Below are 19,745 nucleotides of genomic sequence, written 5' to 3'. Positions count from 1 at the left end.
GGAATCTTCGTCGATAGCTTCTTCGTCTATGATGCGTCGTCGACGGGTTTCGACGATGGTCTCATCGATATAGAAATTCTCGTCGATGAGATAGGTGATAAAATAGCCGTCGTCTAAATAGTCGCCGTCGACGATGGTGTTGACGACGTAACACATATCGTCGACGATTTGATAAAAGTCGTCGTCTACACAGATTTTTTGTGCTTTTTACTCACACTTTCTGAAGAGGATGATCTTGGACGCTCTGTGAGTGGAGTAGAAGGCAGAGATGATGCTGGCTCAGAGGAGTGTTTAGAACTTCTTTCTTTGTGAGGAGATTTTTCTTGGGAAGTTTTCAGCTGTTTCCTTCCCTCACCTGAGGAGCCTTCTTGAGACCTAGCCCTCTTGCTAGATGTAGAAGCTCAGTCCTCTTCCTCAGCCGAAGAAGGAGGACGCTCTTTAGACTTGAGCCATAAGAGTAATCTTGCCTCTCTTTCCCTTAGAGTCTTGTTGGGGAAGGTACGGCAGATTTTACAGTCTTTAGCCTCATGTTTGTGGTAGAGGCAATAAAGACAATCTTTGTGAAGATCATCCATGTGGACCTTCTTCTTCCCACAGGTCCAGTAGGAGCGGAATAGGGCCCTTACGATCAGACATGCTTGCATGAAGAGCTGAAGAGAAGAAAACTGAGTAGCACTCAGGGAGACTCCCCTCCACACAACGTGCAGTGAAAATCTGAGGAGAGCTGCTTCTGTTGGGAGTGTTCTAAAGGGTGCTGATGGCTGATTGGTTAGAGCTGACTTTTGGCCCTTTTCCTAAAAGGACATAGATAGACTGCTAAGATATAGCCTTTGGCTTCTTTAGGCCTATTTATTTCTTATGGCACTGCTTTTTTATTTTACCGTGGGCCTCCCATCTCGGTGACAGGGAATGATTCAAGCATGTGAATCTATGAAAGATACCCCAATACTGGAAAAACAGGAATTTGTGGGAAGTCTTAAAGAAGATGTGCACCAGCACTTAACGTGCAATATCTGGATCACTAAAATCAGATTATTGCACGGTATGTCTTGCCTCATGCAGACTGAACCCTGCCCACACATACCATGAGCAACAGTAACCATATTGGAGCCAAGGGCATGCTTCTAGAGTTTGGTATAGAGTTGGGTATAATTTTGACAAGTAAACCGTTATATATATGAATTGTGATTCATCAGAGAAAGATTTTCAATGCTATTAAGTGTATATAATTTCTTATAAAAGTTATTTATATACAGAGTGTGACTGGAAATTAGAAATCCCTTTGTCTCCTCATAGTTGGAATAAGTTACCTAAATGTTATACTTCCTGTATAATGGATTCTTTTCTACACCTTTTTCATTACATATATTTAATACCTATTTCAGATCAAAGTTGCTCATCTCCCTCAGTCTGAGACATTGAAAGATATGTTATACAATTATTTTACAAGGCTCAGTGGAGAATTTGCTTTAAATACAAAATATGCAATATTCGCCATTTAAAACTTGTGCTTTCCTTGTTCCTTTCCACCTTTATTTGAATGAAAAACACTTATTTTTATGCACGTAATGATTGTCCTTTAAGTACCTTCAAAAATGTTGGGACATCGCTGGTTAGAGTTATTTTATAAGTTGTATATTATCATGTAGTAATTGCTTTTGTGCTTTGTGACGTTTTCTTTATAATCTTTGTAGGTGTGTTAATAAGAACATTTTAACCTCTTCGCTGCTAGAGAGTTTCCCCTGCTGTGCTGGACATCAATAAAAACGGGTGTGGTCATGACGAGCTCAGCTCGTCATAAGCACACGAGCACTGTGCTGCATGACGAGCTGAGCTCCTCATGAGCATGGAAGGGGTTAAGGAAAATAGTAAATATCCTTTCTGATGTGTGCCAAAGTAACAACGTGCACTTAGAATGGTATTTCTACCACAATATTAACTTTTAACTATTGTCCTCCCTGAATACTGACTAAAAAATATCAATTACCGTATAATGAAGGTAAGTGTACATATGAGGGTAAGTATAGATTTACTCTTTGTAACTTAACAGCCTTGCATATTGACTATATAGCAATATCTTAATGGTACACAGGAGGGTTAAGAATAATACATCTTTATTTACCTGTATATACTTTCGTTTGTGACATTTTTGTCGTTGAAATTGTGAAAGGATAATATTTTGTCAATTAATAATGTGACAGACAACCCTTTCTTTAAAACAGACTTAGGAAGGTACCTCAGGATAGTAAAATGATTTATTTTCCTTTCTAAGCTGGATGCAGACGTTTGCTGTACCAGGTCTCATAAGGCAGACATTTTGTTGTTCTCTAGCTGCCTATCTCATCCTGAAGTACAAATAACAGGAGTCACCAGATCTTGTAAATGCCTCAAATGTATATTTTGTTATTAATGGTATTCAACAAGTGACCCAAAAAGATGTGATTTGAGTCAGGAAAGCCTAGTGTGATATATAATGCCATTCAGCGTACAGAGGGGGCAGGAAAGAGAAGAGCACAGGTAGAGAAGGGATGAGCGGAAGCAAGAGATAAATTCACCCAAAGTAAAATTAATGTCCTGAAATCAAGGTGGAGCTGGCATCTCTAGCGCCTGCCTGCGCTCATAACAAGATGTGGTTATCTGCACATCAGCTCTTGATCCTGCATGTTGTTTGAAGGTTCAGCCTCATCTCTTGGACCGTGAAAGACCTGCTACTGTCAAATGTTTAAGCAGCTGCATCTTCCAGACCTTCACATGTGTTCTCTTCTTCAACCTTCTCAAGAAGTAGGATCTAAGCAAGCAAAGAATAATCATAATATTTTAGATCCATTTGGTATTATTACGTAAATGTTACATACAGATTGGTAACATTAGTTCTCAGAAGGTACTGTGCTCACTCTGCACATCAGTTATCTTTGAAACTACCTAGCTATAGGCACAAAATATTTTAATTACTATCAAGGTGCTGGGTGAATTACATACAGCTACACGTTTTAGTCCACTCAGCATGGTACCTCATCCAGCATTGACTACTCACTGACCATCGCGGCCCTACTTCCTATGACGGGAGATATACTACATCTGTGTACACTTTCGGACCACTCCCCAGTCAAGCTCACTCTTACAATCCCAGCCTCTAGATTCTCCCAGATGCAGGTTGTAAGCACAATCCCAGCTGGATTTGTTGTTCCATGGGGAGTTATGAGAAGCCATACTGGAATACTTTAGATTGGACCTGAACACGGTTACTAACTATACCACTCAGTGGGAGGCCTTAATGGGTCATGTGTGAAATAATAATACCAAAACATGAAGGTATACTCAGGTACATTTGTAGACAATTTGTACCATAGTTTTCGGAAAATTCAGACTGCTAAAGCAGGTTCATCATCGCCAAGAATGAACATGGCGGAAATCTTACCTCCATTTTGAAAGAATAGCCTATAAGGCTATGTTGCCTAAATATAAAGCGGCTATTGGGGCCGAAAAGTTGGGGCACTGCACCAATGAGCTTGCTTCAACTAAATCCGCTAAAGATCTTTTCAAACTGATCAACATCTTATCTGTCCACTCAGCTCCATTGCACAAACAAAACTCCCAGGATTTCTGCGAGCAAACAGCTAAATTCTTCTATTTCAATGTAGTGGACATATACAAAGATCTGGACCTTCACAACTCAAAGCTCTCTAATTCCTTGAATGTAGAATCTCAGGCAGAATCTGGCCATCAAAGAAATCTAACTACTAAAGACAACCTCATAGCAACTTTATTGTATTTTGCTATGTTGACACAACAGCTGACAGAACATTATCTGCTCGCTGTTAAATCGGGCACCTCACTAGAACCCTGCCCACCTAATGTTCTGCAATTAGAAGCCTAGAGTATAGTTCCCCATCTTACTGATACCCTGAATAAAGTTACTGAATCTGGTTGTTTTCCTCTGCTTTGGAAAAAGGCAGTAGTCATGCCTCTGCTCAAAAAGACCAATTTGGATCCTGCAAAACTAAAAAACAATCAACCCATTTTCCTGCTGCCTGTAACCACTAAAATCCTCGAGAAACATCTGAACCTTCAGGTTATGAACTATCTTGAACAATTCCAACTCCTAGACACTTCTCAATTTGGCTTTAGGAGCAACCATGGGAATGAGATGTCACTAGACTCTGCAGTCAACAACATCCGCTACATGGTGAAAGCTGGGGAGTCTGCAGTGCTGGTCCTTCTGGACCTATCTGCAGCCTTCGATGCCATCTCCTCGACACAGCTCGTCGAGTGGCTCCAGCAAATGGGGTCACAGACTTGGCACTTAAACTTATGGCATCTTTTCTAAGTAACAGGTCAGAGATGGTCATGGTGGATCAGTTTTGCTTGGAGTCCATAATGATGCCATGTGGGATGCCTCTGGGCTCCTCTATGAGCCCTACCCTGTTCAACTTGTATATCTCTCCACTGGTGATACTTATTAGATCTTTTGGACTTTAAGATTTGTCTTATGCTGATGACACCCAAATCATTGTGTCCATCTTGAGGGACATCGATGCAACAGCCTCCAGTTTTAAACAAGCATTTGCAATGCAATAGGTCTCGCATTAGGAAAATTTGAGCTATTGGTATTGTAAATGACACATTTTTTATTTATGTGTTGGTTTTGAAAATAGCTAAATTAATAGCTTTGTCATTTACAATGCCAATACTTTTAACTTTTGCAAACGTGACACCTATAGCATTTGTAATGCACATGTTTTGTATTTACGTGACTTAGATGTATTGATATTACAAATAAAAATGGATTTTAATTTTTTTAAATAATTAATACTTAAATAAAAGTTATTGCAATTTATAATGCAATAGCTTAAACTTTTGTAAATAACTTTTGTGAAGATTATGTTCAGTGTATTTTATTGTGACAGGAATCCAAGAACAGAAGTGAAATATTAACATCTTTTTGTGACATTTGTAATAAAGCTTGAAACATTGAGAGAACGTATTTGAACCAGTAGTTGAATGGTTGCACAGACTGATGCTGTGGTGGCGCTGAGTGATGTTGTTGTGGCGACGAGTGGTGCTGTGGTGTTCAGTGATGCTGTGGTAGCGCATAGTGATGTTGTGGTGCCCCTGAATGATGCTGTGGTGGTGCGATAGATAGAGGGTTGGCGATAGATAGAGTGAGGGCGATGGATAGATAGATAAATAGAGTGAGGGTGATAGATAGATAGACAGAGTGAGGGCGATCGATAGAAAGATAGAGTGATGGCGATAGATAGAGTGAGTGCGATAGATAGACAGATAGAGTGAGTGCTATAGACAGATAGAGAGAGGGCAATAGATAGATAGAGTGAGGGCGATAGATAGATAGATAGATAGATAGAGTGAGGGCGATAGACAGAGTGAGGGTGATGGATAGATAGAGAGGGCAATAGATAGACAGAGTGAGGGCGATAGATAGATACATAGCTAGATAGATAGATAGAGTGAGGGCGATAGATAGAGGGCGATAGATAGAGGGTGATAGATAGATAGATAGAGGGCGATAGATAGATAGAGGGCGATAGATAGATAGAGGGCGATAGATAGATAGAGTGAGGGCAAAAGATAGACAGAGTGAGGGCGAAAGATAGACAGAGTGAGGGCGATAGATAGACAGAGTGAGGGCGATAGATAGATAGATCGATAGAGTGAGGGCGATAGATAGAGTGAGGGTGATAGATAGAGTGAGGACGATAGATAGATAGATAGAGTTAGGCCGATAGATTGATAGATCGATAGATAGATAGAGAGTGAGTGAGGGCGATAGATAGATAGATAGAGTGAGGGCAATAGATAGATAGAGTGAGGGTGATAGATAAATAGAGTGAGGGCGATAGATAGATAGATAGATAGAGTGAGGGCGATAGATAGATAGATAGAGTGAGGGCGATAGATAGATAGATAGATAGATAGATAGATAGAGTGAGGGCGATAGATAGATAGATAGATAGATAGATACATAGATAGATAGATAGATAGATAGATAGATAGATAGATAGATAGATAGATAGATAGATGGATGGATGGATGGATGGATGGATGGATGGATGGATGGATGGATGGATGGATGGATGGATGGATGGATGGATGGATGGATGGATGGATGGATGGATGGATGGATGGATGGATGGATGGATGGATGGATAGATAGATAGATAGATAGATAGATAGATAGATAGATAGATAGATAGATAGATAGATAGATAGATAGATAGATAGATAGATAGATAGATAGATAGATAGAGTGAGGGCGACAGATAGAGTGAGGGCGATAGATAGATAGAGGGAGGGTGATAGATAGATAGATGTGTGTGGTTGTGTGTGTGTGGTTGTGTGTGTGTGTGGTTGTGTGTGGTTGTGTGTGTGTGTGTGGTTGTGTGTGTGTGGTTGTGTGGTTGTGTATGTGGTTGTGTGTGTGTGGTTGTGTGTGTGGTTGGGTATGTGGTTGGGTGTGTGGTTGGGTGTGGTTGTGTGTGTGTATGGTTGTGTGTGTGGTTGTATGTGTGGCTGTGTGTGTGGTTGTGGCTGTGGTTGTGTGTGTGGTTGGCTGTGGTTGTGTGTGTGTGGTTGTGTGTGGTTGGCTGTGGTTGTGTGCGTGTGTGGTTGTGTGTGGTTGTGTGTGTGTGGTTGTGTGTGGTTGTGTGTGAGTGGTTGGGTGTGTGGTTGTGTGTGTGTTGTGTTTGTGGTTGTGTGTGTGTTGTGTTTGTGGTTGTGTGTGTGTGGTTGTGTGTGTGGTTGTGTGTGGTTGTGTGTGTGGTTGTGTGTGGTTGTGTGTGGGGGGGGTGTGGTTGTGGGTGTGTGGTTGTGGGTGTGTGGTTGTGGTTATGTGTGTGTGTGGGTGTGGTTGTGTGTGGTTGTGTGTGTGGTTGTGTGCGTGGTTGTGTGTGTGTGTTGTTGTGTGTGTAGCCTAGGTTTGTGTGCGTGTGTGTTGCGCCTCTTTATCTCGCTCTCACACCCACGCGATTATGAGCGTTCATCACGGGGCCCGTGCGGCTGGAATTATTGCCTCCTGCTATGTCGAGCAGATAGACTTTGCCGCATATTGATTCCCCACAAAGAAGATGACATGTCCCTGCTCAGCACCCTTTATGGGATGGGCCAGGGAGATGTTGGGGAGCAGGGAAGAAGGGGAGAAGGCATGCCAGCCTGCAACGGAGAAGCCCTTCCCTGGCAGAGGAAAACAACGCGAGATATGAAAGGGGCGGCGTTGGAGATGAGGAGAGCGAGAGGGGACCGAGAGAGGTAGAGGAGGATACATACGAGGGGAAGATGGGAAACGATAAGGAGAGCAGAAAGGGGCCGGTGAGGGAGAGGAGCAAGCGATGGGTGAGAGAGGGAAAGTACAGAAAGGAAACAAGAGCTCAAGCTCGGACTGCAGACATATATTCTTTTAGTTGTAATGTGAGTCGATCTACTAGTCCTCATTTCCTGAATTATCATGTAAATGTTTTTTTACAGTTAACCTCTTACAGAGTATTACAGCGACTGGGTTACCATCTCCATGTTAGCACTCCTGTCTCTATCAAGGAAAATCCCCTTGTTTATGAATATTAGAAATGTGAGATGCAGATTATGTGACTGATGTTTGTATTTTACTTTTTGGTATTATTACTTGTTCACTGTCTATAAACTTATTTTATATTTATTTTATGTACCTTAAATATTTATAGAGAGAACATTTCCATATGTCCACAGCTTATTTTAAAGCATGTTGTTTAAATAAAATATACAGTGTAGGAATGACACCTTGGATCAGAGAAAGGAGATGGATTAGTTACTTACCTGTAATCCTAGTTCTCTTCCAGGGGTATCCTCATCAAAGTCATAAGCATTAGAATATTCCCGCCCATGCGCGGGACCCCGGAAACATTATATTATATGTGCCCCACATATATATATCCATATATATATATAAACATATATATATATATATATATATATATATATATATATATATATATATATATTACCTACTGGCGGTCGCCAGTAGGTATATATAGTTAGGATTTTTTCCCTATGGGATTTTTGAAAATTCTATGTCAAATAACTTTGGCGTTTGTGGACGGAATTGGCTGAAATTTTCAGGAAAATGGCACATTTTGTTTCTGAGCAGCCCCTGAAAATTGGGGGGGGGGTTCGTCCAGGGGGGGTCGAGAAAAAAGGGGGGTCCCAAAACGTGTTTTTAACATTGAGTTTTCCATAGGGCGGTTGGCCTCACTTTTAGCCCGAACGGCTGAATGGATTTGCACGAAACTTGGCAAAATTGTAGGGACTGGTAGCCCGATGTGCCTTTTGTAGGTCTCAATATATGTGCTACAGTGGATTTTGAGAAATTAACGTTTAAAAAAAGATATATATCTGTAACAGCGGACCGGGCAGCGCTCCAGTACGCGTACTTTTCGCGCAACGGAGCTTTGTGAAGCGAAGCTGATTGGTTCTCCGGCGTCTGTAAACATTCCAAACAGTCCGTAGCGGCCGCCATCTTGTCTCTCGGTAGGATCGAGAGACAAGAGGAGGCCAAAGCGAAGGGGCAAATGACCATAAGGGGGCATAGTAGATCCTCGCTGACCCCCTAGGTTTGATGTGGAGGTTTTAAAAGGGCCCCGCGGGGGGAAAAAAAAATAATAATAATAATCGAACGGCTGAATGGATTTGCACGAAACTTGGTAAAATATTAGGGACTGGTAGCCCGATGTGCCTTTGCTAGGTCTCAATATATGTGCTCCAGTGGATTTTGAGAAATTAACGTTCAAAAAAAGATATATATCTGTAACAGCGCTCCGCTTCGCGTAACGGAGGTTTGCGAAGCTGATTGGTCATTCTGTCACTGGGCTATAGTTGGGCTACATCTGGCTGATATTTGGGCTACATTTGTTTTTTTGTCTCTGGCGGCATTGGGCTACATTGGGCTTCATTGGGCTTCATTGGGCTACATTGGGCTACATTTGGGCTCCAACATATATATAGGCCAATGTAGCCCAATATATATTTTTCAAAGTTAATTTTCGTAAAAACCACTGGAGCATATATCTTGAGACATAGCAAAGGCACATCGGGCTACCAGTCCCTACAATTTTGCCAAGTTTCGTGGAAATCCATTGAGCCGTTCGAGCTAAAAGTGAGTCCAACCGCCCTATGGAAATGAAGGAAATGAATGGGTAATTTGTAATTAGCAAATAGCTCATCGCAAACTAGGAATGGTAAAGAATCGCTATTTATTCCTTAAAGTTCGCTATTTAGGAAATGCAAAAAACTTTGATGATACCTATGGCGGTTCATCTCTAACAAGATAAGAAGCATAGGGATAGATTTATGATGACTGGCGCATCACCAGGGATGTGTTAGTCATTCTGTGCCGCTGTTCCGTCACCTATGGTGTGCTGCATTTACAATGCGGCGCATCATGGGGCAAAAACAGCACAGATGCGTGATGTATCTGTGCCGTAAAGGTGGCGCATTGCTGGAGTTGTATCGCAAGTGTGATGAAGTTCCAGCAAGGGTCGGGGGTGCCCCTGTCGCAGGGTTTCTGTTCTCACACAGAACTGTGGACAGAGGATTGGAACCTCGGCGAATTAGGGTGCCCCAAAACTCACCTTAGTAATCAAAAACCCCTTAGCAAGCTAGGTACAGTGTCACATTGGATATAACAAACTCTCAATGTTTAGACAATCCAGAATATGAACTTATAGAACCTCAGGATACGTGGAACTCATGAACAGTCGGTCGTTATATATTTCTTAGAAACCAGAACATGGAGTTAAGAAGAACACATGTGTATTTGAAATGTTTATTTACTAATGCCGTCTTCTCAGGCGTAGTATCTTAGATAATACAAGTACACATATTATCAGTAGCAAAATTACCAGCATAGTTACTAGTACATAAAAAGCGAATGGTGACAGTATGTTAACATGCTGTAAATGAATAAGAGTTAGCAACACTTATAAGCAGCCGCGGGCCGTGGAGGGAGTTACGGTGGGGCAGGGAGGCGGGGAGGGGGAGGGGCAGGGTGGAGAGGGCTCCACCCTGCCCCTCCCCCTCCCCGCCTCCCTGCCCCACCGTAACTCCCTCCACGGCCCGCGGCTGCTTATATCTCACCCTCCCTAATACACATATTATATTATTTGCTAAGAAGGTCTGTTTGTGTTGGTTTAGGGCGTGCCCATACTTTAGTGTCTTAGATTTGAAGGAATCACATCAGCATAGACCAGCTCTCTCTTCATGTGAACCGCATCAACTGTTGTGTATGTGTGTTCGGCAAAGCAATATAAAACCCGCCTCATGCCCAGAATTGGCAGAAGCTGCACTTATGTTATGAGTATGAAGTCGTGGAGATCAGACCTCATAACAATTCTGTATCGTGTTGTTCTTGAAACTTCAGCACTCGCTGTACAGATATAGTTTAACAAGCAAAGCAGATAGTAGAGCAATAACATATTATTCTCATGTAAACCACGATGAACTACTAGGTTGAAAGCTAAAGCAACAACTAAGTGTCGTGTGCAGAAGTTGCAAAAAAGGAAAAATGGCGTTTAAACCGGTAATGAGCCCATGCTAACTTAACACGGTGTAAAGATATCCAGGACCTAGATGACACCTCCCCATGATCCGGAAACGAACTGAATAAGATAATAGAAGTGCCATCTCATGAGAGCAGATTGCAACTTTATATGTGGACGGTCCGCAAGGTAAAACATTAAAAACTAGGAAATTTTAATGCTAAAGAAAAATAAAACAGCCAAGTACTTTATCGAGTCTTAAGCCAATAGGCAAGCTAAATAATAAAAACTTGACAAATAAGTCAATGAATTGTCAATGAAATGCTAGTACTCAGCATATCAAACATGAAAAAGGTCTATGACATAACTGTGTATGCAAAATAAGCTGCAACAGCCTCCAATAGGAAGTCACCGTCTTCATCCGAAAAGAGTTCAGCCATCCAATTTAAAAGCGGAAAAGAACATACGTGTTCTCCCAGCACCGGATCCTCTATCACAATCAGAGGACAGCTCGGTGGGTTTTCAAGAAAGCTCTGTTCCAAGAAAGACTGTGTTGCCGCCAGTAAATTCCAGGGACCAATTAGTCCATGCATCAATGCCACAGCCATAATCCTTTCGCCAGGACAAACCAACTCGTGAGTAATGATAGGAGTCATCAGCTGATTAAAGTCGACGTCAGGAGAAACCGGTCCGCAGAGACACAAATCAATGGCCCAATCGAAATCACAGGTCAGGCAGTGAAATATAGGCTGGACACAGGTGAAGTAGGAGAATCGAAAAGATAATCCATATGCCGTGCTTAATATCGCCAACGGCATTGTGCCATAATATTCTAGCATGCGATTGCGGAACAGTGTCAGCAGCTGCAGGGCGGGAGCTTGCACAGGAGGGACATCCATATTTAAAAATGTAAAAAAGCACAAGAGCGTCCGCTGGTAATGCAAGTAAAAATGGGAATCCACGAAGCACAGTGGAAAAAATAGAATGAAAGAAAGCAGGGATGACTCCAAAGATTTTCTCAAATGAAGTCACGAGACCACTGGTAACAACTTTAAAAAAGTGCGCCAGGGCCTTTGTGGAGGACGCGTTAAAGATAGTCCGAACCATCTTGCTGAAATGGAAAGGCGAATCAGTATTGAAAAGGGTCTGCACCTCTGTACGGGTGTTCGCTATGTGAAGCACGAAAGTTTCACGGGCCGAACTCAAGGCCACCTCTCTCTGAGACAAAAGAGCTCTTATTCTTGCCATGCCGTTGAAATCTGCTCCCAAGGTTGGTATTTGTGGCCAGATTGAAAACTCCCTATGTTCATGTGTGGGAGGAAATAGAACATTTCTGCAGCAAATAACCCGTTCACTTACTGTTACGATAAAAGGAATACTTTTAATTAACCCAGAACAATCTTCATTATTGAGCATCAAATAACTACCATTTTCCAACAACTTGAACGTGGGGATGATAGCAGGAACTGGCGTGCCTTGCAACACGCAAGCCATATTTGGTCGGTGTTTGTTGCATGAACCGTGTAACTGTATGTGCCTACACATTAGTGAATGATCTGGCGTCTCAGTGCATTCCTCTCCATTCAGATAAACTTCTTGATCATCTTTGAAACATCTGTATGTGTATGGAAGCGACCAGACCTCATGAAGAAAAGCACTACCTAAAGGTTCATAACGACCTATTGGTATATATTTCATACAATTTGAAAACTTATATAAAGCAAAAGGCAGCGTTATTAAACCGTGGATAAGGCACGTTGCCAAAAAACCCGCAATCCTCTGCTGATGATGTCACTGAGCATGTCATGAATGATGTAATATGTGACATCATCAGCAGTGGATTACGGGTAATAGTATCTCTAGTTTACTCCCCTATAGCTGTCTTTCTTTTAACATAAGTGTCTGTTTCCTTCCCTTATACTTACTGTTCTTTTTAAAAAAAAAAAATTTTGGTTCACTTCCGGTTCGCGTACCGGCGAGCGAACTGGGAAGCGAACTACGAGAAATAGAGGTTGGCACAGTTCCAAATATTGTACCAATTTTTTAATAACGGGGAGGTAGTTCTGAAAAGAACTTTTTTTTTAATTGTTTTTGTTGTTTTATATTTTTTTAATTATTTTTCTGAACATTTTTTTACTTTTTTTGAATTTTTCTGAACAGTTTTATATTTTTTGGGGGTTTTCTTGGAGGGGGCAATGAAAACGATTCATTGTAAAGGGCTCAACAGGAGCAACAAAACAAAAAAAAAGAATTTATTATTTGGGGCGTTTCGTACAAACTTGCATATGATAGTCAATAGCTCTGTTGATCAGAGTGATGCTTCTTTCTCCGTAGCAAATGAATCCACTGCAATATACGCAGACTTGTTTTACTTCATGAAATCTCGTTTGTATATTTGGCACCATCTCCCTGCCCTCTGGTCCCGTTACTTCCGGTACAACAGATCTTCTGGCCATAATAGGGAGATTATCTAGGTCGTTACGAAACTGTGCAGCACTGTAGTTGTTAGGATGCCACCTAGTCATATGGCGATGCATTGTGTAGTTTCCGAAACTGTATTTTTTGTCGGTCCCTCTGGACAGTCTATCTTGACATATAAGGCAAGTTACGTATCTTGCATTTACTTTTTTCTGACCTTTGGGAATTTAAAAAAATTGCCAAATGAAGTTTTCTTTCCGGTGAGACGTCCTGGGCTCCTCAGGCAAAAAGTGCCTCTCTTCGTGCTCGTCGTCCTGTTCCTCTTCTTCCTCTTCTTGCTGAATTATAACTTCAGCAGGTGGTCCACTCTTCCTTGGATGTGGTGGAGGTGGTGGGGAAGCACCAGCTGAAGCTACTAAAGAAGCCATTGCTCACTGGGAACAAAGGGTCTTTCTCTCACAATGATGAAAGTCAGAGTGAGGAAAGAAGGAGGGATTTTCATCATTTGGGAAAAACAATAGTTCTCAACCAATGAAAAGTGTTCATTTTAGATTATATGACCTAGTCTTACATCATTAGGAAACCAAAAGTGAAATGAACCAATGAAAAGTGTTATTACCAAGTCACATGACCTGCTGTGTTTACGTTAAGCGCTTTGCAGGGCCTCCCGGTTTGCTTCCAGAAACCTGTGCTTTGCGACTCGGTAAGCGTACCAGTTCGCTAACGTAGCACGTCATATGACGTATCACGCGACAACGCGAAACGTCATGCGGACGGGAGGCGTCACGATGTTGTTTTCTAACGCGGCAGTTGCGGTAAAGAAACGTTTACCAGCTCGCGGTCTATTTCGCGGCATCAAGGTCAGCTAACGGGAAGCTTCCCGATTCGCGAAGCGGGAACGAAGAAAAAAAAATATTTAAAAAAAAAATTATTAATAAACATATAAAATATATTTTTGGATTTAAAGAAGAATACATTTTACAGCTACAGATATTAGCTGTTAAAAAACCAATGAAATTCACTGAAAAAACCATAGGTTATAGGCCATATATAGTTAGGAATTAGCATTTACAAAACCTTGAAAATTCACTGAAAAAACCATAGGTTATAGACCATATATAGTTAGGAATTAGCATTTAGAAAACCTTATTTTACTCACACAAAACCATTGAAATTCCATATATAGTTAGTTGCACTAACTATATATCGCGCACCCGCAATCCACTGCTGATGATGTCACATATTACATCATTCATGACATGGTCAGTGACATCACTGATGACATCACTGATGACATCTCAAATGACATCACTGATGACATCACTGATGACATCTCAAATGACATCACTGATGACATCATGACACACCAATACCAGTTACTACATACGCACTCACTGATTCCTACGTCTACACACACATTCACTCATTCACCCATACAATCACTCATACATACAGTCACTCATTATTACAACACTATCATATGCACTCATACACCTATGCAGACAGTCACACACTGCCACTCATCCATGGAGTTACTCACACACCAAGTCAGTCCTGTAAAGAATCAATCACACTTCCATTTCTTCATCTATACAGTTAAACACAGAACACCATACTTCAGTGACATCACTGATGACATCACTAATGACATCTGAAATGACATCACTGATGACATCTCAAATGACATCACTGATGACATCATGACACACCAATACCAGTTACTACATACGCACTCACTGATTCGTACGTCTACACACACATTCACTCATTCACCCATACAATTACTCATACATACAGTCAGTTATTATTAGAACACTATCATATGCACTCATACACCTAGTCAGTCCTGTGAAGAATCAATCACACTTCGATTTCCTCATCTATAGTTAAACACAGAACACCATACTTTTCACACATATACTAACACATACTTACTCTCTTATACAATCACTGATACAAGTACACATTGATATGCAGAGCGTCACACACCTCCCAGCCAGCCACACACACACTCAGTCTTCCATCCATCCAGTCATTCTTCAATATGTAAAACGTATTTAAACTTTACAAAAACACACAGACACTAGATGATGTCATCAGTGATGTCATCAGTGATGTCACTGACCATGTCATGAATGATGTAATATGTGACATCATCAGCAGTGGATTGCGGGTGCGCGATATATAGTTAGTGCAACTAACTATATATGGAATTTCAATGGTTTTGTGTGAGTAAAATAAGGTTTTCTAAATGCTAATTCCTAACTATATATGGTCTATAACCTATGGTTTTTTCAGTGAATTTTCAAGGTTTTGTAAATGCTAATTCCTAACTATATATGGTCTATAACCTATGGTTTTTTCAGTGAATATATATATATATATATATATATATATATATATATATATATATATAAATAAGCAATTGCAGCCTAATAAACACCAGAGCTGAATTATGCTCTAAAGAATTTCCATAAAACATGAACAAACATGCATTATAAACATGAAAGACAACAACAGCCTTGTTTTAGAACTGTTTTAATGCTCAGAAAGCAGTGGAAATTCTCATCAAACACTGAAAGCATAGGAAGCTCCCAGGCTGCATTGCAAAACTACAGTCTAAAAAGACTGAAAAGCTAACCTGCATCAACATGCAGCAAACTGACACTGTGCCTTTAAGGCACCCGTGACCCCCAGCTTCCCATCATGCCTCAGGGGTGACAGTTAGGTCAGTTGTTCTTTGCGGAGACTGAAAAAACCATGAAACATTTAGGTTAACCATATCTCCAACTTAAAATAATCCTTTGCCTGGGGAGGCGGGAGGGTTGCTTATGACTTTGATGAGGATACCCCTGGAAGAGAACTAGGATTACAGGTAAGTAACTAATCCTTCTCATCCAGGGGATCCTCATCAATAGTCATAAGCATTAGAATAGAATAGCGAGCCTCACCTCATCTCCCTGCGGGCAAAGGAATAATGAAAAACAGTAATATCAATACTAAGCCTAGAAAAAACTAAGCTTGTACAGGCCGCAGGATACCCAAATAGATTCCTCAAAGAGGCTTGTCCTACTTGAGTATCAGTCCTGGAATCAGATTCAAGACAGTAATGCCTTGTAAAGGTATGAACTGATCTCCAGGTTGCAGCCTTGCAAATCTCAGACATAGAAACATCATGTAAGAAAGCTACTGTGGCCGCTTTACCCCTAGTAGAGTGTGCTTTAGGTGACAACAGTAAAGGCTTGCCCGCCAGCTGATAAGCCAGTTTAATACAGGAAACAATCCATCTGGAGATGGATCTTTTGGCAGCTGGAAAGCCTGTTCTCATTGAACCATAGTTGACAAAGAGCTGATCCGTCTTCCTAATACTTTTGGTATTTTCCAAATAAAACGTAAGCACTCTCTTGACATCCAAAGAGTGCAGAGACCGTTCAGCAGGGGTCGTAGGGCTTGGAAAAAAGGATGGAAGAGAAATGGACTGATTAATATGAAAATCAGACACCACTTTAGGTAAAAAAGATGGATGTGCTCTTAAGACTACTCTGTTGTGGTGGAAAACAGTGTAGGGTTCTTTGGTACACAGCGCTCACTTACTCTTCGCGCTGATGTAATTGCCACCAAGAACGCAACCTTCCAAGAGAGGTGTTGCAACGAGGCCTTGTGGATGGGCTCAAAAGGAGACCCCATCAACTTGGATAGAACCAGGTTCAACTCCCAAGGAGGAGAAGGGTTCCATACAGGGGGATAGACTTTCTTCAACCCCTGAAGGAAATCCTTGACCACTGGAACTTGAAAGAAAGAAGTTTGGCTTGGTGATTTCCTATACGCTACAATGGCTGACAGATGTACTCAAATGGAAGCATACTTCAACCCAGATGTTGCTAGGGAAAGGAGGTATGGTAGAACAACCTCCTCCTGCCCCGTAGTAGGGTCAAGATGACGCTCCCTGCACCACATATAAAACCTCTTCCACTTGAACGCATAAGACGCTCTTGTGGAAGGCCTCTTAGCTTCTTTTAAAATGTGCATACATTCAGGAGGTAGGTTCAGATGTCCGTACTGCAGGACTTCAGGAGCCATGCTGTCAGGTTCAGTGAAGGGAGGTTGGGATGCAGAATCCTCCCGATCATCTTGCTCAACAGGTCTGGTCTGCAAGGCAGCCGTTTGTGTGGACACGCAGACAGATGAAGAAGGTCCGGGTACCACCACTGCCGTGGCCAGTCCGGAGCTATTAGAATCATCTCCATGTTCGACCTGAGGAGCTTGGAAACCACCTTTGGGATCAGCGATAGGGGAGGAAATGCGTAAGCAAATGTCTCTGACCAATCCATCAAGAGAGCATTCCCCTGCGTCCCTGGCCGGTGGGATCTGGACGTGAAGGCGTGGCATTTTCTGTTTTCGTCGTCTGCAAACAAGTCTATAGTTGGACGACCCCAACAACGAAAAAGCTTGTCTACTACCTCGTCGTTTAGCACCCAGTCTGCCTGATCTTCGAAGTGCCTGCTGAGTGCGTCTGCCTTGACGTTTAACTCGCCTGGAAGGGGCACTGCTACCACTGAGAGATTCCGAGCGAGAAGCCAGTGCCAGATCGCCTGTGACTCCAGGGAGAGAGGGCGTGACCGTGTGCCTCCTTGTTTGTTCAGATAGAACATGGTGGTTGTATTGTCTGTCTGAACCAGGACTGAGTTGGTCTTGATCGCTGGAAGAAAAGCTTTGAGCGCAAGATGCACCGCTCGGAGCTCCAGCATGTTGATATGGTAGGTCTGCTCTTGTGCCGACCACCGACCTTGAATCTGAAGGCACCCCATGTGTGCCCCCCAGCCTTGTAGAGAAGCTTCTGTCACTAATGACTGCGTTGGGAGAGGCTGGTGAAAAGGTACTCCGACCAGAACATTCTGCGGTCGAATCCACCATTTGATGGAAGTCTTCGCTACTTGGGGTAGACTGATCCGGTCCTCCCATCGTCCTGTTGCTTGGTCCCATTGGTCCTCCAGGGCCTGCTGTAAAGGACGTTCGGTATGAGAAAGATGTATGATGTCATGGAGCCTAGCAGGGAGGCAACCTGTCGGACTGTTGGGCTTCGAGACTCGAGCAGAACTCTGCCCTTCTGCCGCATAGAAAAAAGTCTCTCCTCCGAAGGAAACGCTTTTCCCAATTTTATGTCTAGAACGGATCCTAGGTAGTGGATGGACTGTGTTGGCCGCTGGACTGACTTCTCCATGTTGACGTGGAGCCCGAGTTTGTGCAACTGGTGCAGGCAAAGCTGGAAATCGTTTGCAACCTGTGCTGGAGATAGACCTTTTATGAGCCAGTCGTCCAGGTACGGATAGATGAAAAGACCCTTTTTGTGAAGAAAAGCCGCCACCACTGCCATGCATTTGGTGAGGACTCGTGGTGCGGACTTGAGCCCGAAGGGCAGTACTTTGTACTGGTAATGTTTGCTGCCGATCACAAACCTCAAGTACATTCGGTGACGCAGTGCAATCGGGATGTGAAAGTATGCATCTTGCAGATCCACCGAACACATCCAATCCCCGACTTGAAGATGTGGACATATTAGGTGAAGAGCTAGCATGCAAAACTTTTCCTTGACTATGACCTTGTTTAGAAGACGAAGGTCTAGGATGGGTCTGAACTTGTCCTCCTGATCTCTTTTGGGAACAAGAAAATATCTGGAGTAGACTCCTTTTCCCCTTTGAGAGGGAGGTACTTCTTCTATAGCTCTTTTTTGCAGAAGAATTTTCACCTCTCTCTGGAGCAAGTCCAGCTGGTGGGGAAGAGATTTCTTCGGAGGAATGTTCTTTGGGAGCGCACGGAAACATAGCGTGTATCTATTGCGCAGTATATTCAACACCCAACGATCTTTTGTGATGCTGACCCACTTTGCCAGATGTTGTGAAGCACTTCCTCCCACTGGAGTGGGCAACGGCGCCAGAGGAAGCCACTGTTCAAGCCTTTCCTCCCCTCGCCGTGTTAGAGGACTGCTGGTAACCTCCTCTACTTCTGCCCGATTTGCCTCCTCGAAATTGGGTCTTGCCTTGACTCTTGTTTTGGGACCACTGAGGGGTTTGAACCCTCTGTTGAGCCCCTCTGCCCTTGTTGGTCTTAAAGCGGGGCTTGAACTCCTTTTTCTTTTCTAGACCGACCGCTTTGACAGTGTCCAGCTCGGTCTTCATTCGACTCATCTCCTCGTCAGCGTGTTCACCGAAGCGAGAGGAACCAGAAAAAGGAAGGTTTAAGATGCGTTGTTGTGCATCGGGCTTGAGGCCTGTAAGGCGCAGCCAAGAAGACCTCCTGGCACAAACTCCATGGGAATAAGAATGAGCTGCTTGCACTGCGCCGTCCGCCGCTGTGCTAATTATTTGGTTAGACACTAGGCATCCTTCGGTCAGTGTCTCCTCAAAGTCCTTCTGGTCCTCTTTTGGCAGTTTGGACTTGAACCGATCCAATGAATCCCATAGGGCTCTATCATATCTACCTAATAGAGCGGCCGCACTGGAGAGAAGAAGCAGAATTGCATACCTTTCGACCCCACGAGTCCTGTGATTTGCTGTCTTTGTCTGGTGGAACTGAGGAGGAGGCAGCCACTGCATGTGTCTTCCGAGCCGCTGCTACAATCACAGAGTCTGCTGGAGGGTCAACTTTCACAAAGACTGGGTCGGAGTCAGCTGGTTTGTATTTTTTTTGTATGCGAGCCGGCACCGCCCTAATAGTCGCTGGAGTCAGAAAAATGCCTTTGACAGGATCCATAATTCCCGGGACCAAGGGTAGTAATGGACGTCAAACAGATTTTTGGTGCAGCGT

At 42.8% G+C, this 19,745-nt stretch overlaps 1 protein-coding gene across 3 annotated transcripts in view; it reads right to left on the bottom strand.

Annotated features, from left to right (window-relative positions):
- Positions 1–2,236: 2,236 nt before the first annotated feature.
- The window catches only part of LOC144755389 (uncharacterized), an 890,492-nt gene continuing 872,983 nt past the window's right edge, over positions 2,237–19,745 (bottom strand). For all 3 annotated transcript variants that reach the window (XM_078644239.1, XM_078644237.1, XM_078644238.1), the window contains exon 7: positions 2,237–2,788. In XM_078644239.1, coding sequence (XP_078500365.1) covers positions 2,775–2,788 — 14 coding nt within the window. In that variant the 3' untranslated portion in view covers positions 2,237–2,774. The remainder of the gene's footprint in view (positions 2,789–19,745) is intronic.

The sequence above is a fragment of the Lissotriton helveticus genome, chromosome 5_1 (genome assembly GCF_964261635.1).
Source record: "Lissotriton helveticus chromosome 5_1, aLisHel1.1, whole genome shotgun sequence".
NCBI lineage: Eukaryota > Metazoa > Chordata > Amphibia > Caudata > Salamandridae > Lissotriton > Lissotriton helveticus.
This window is presented reverse-complemented; position numbering and strand designations above follow the sequence as displayed.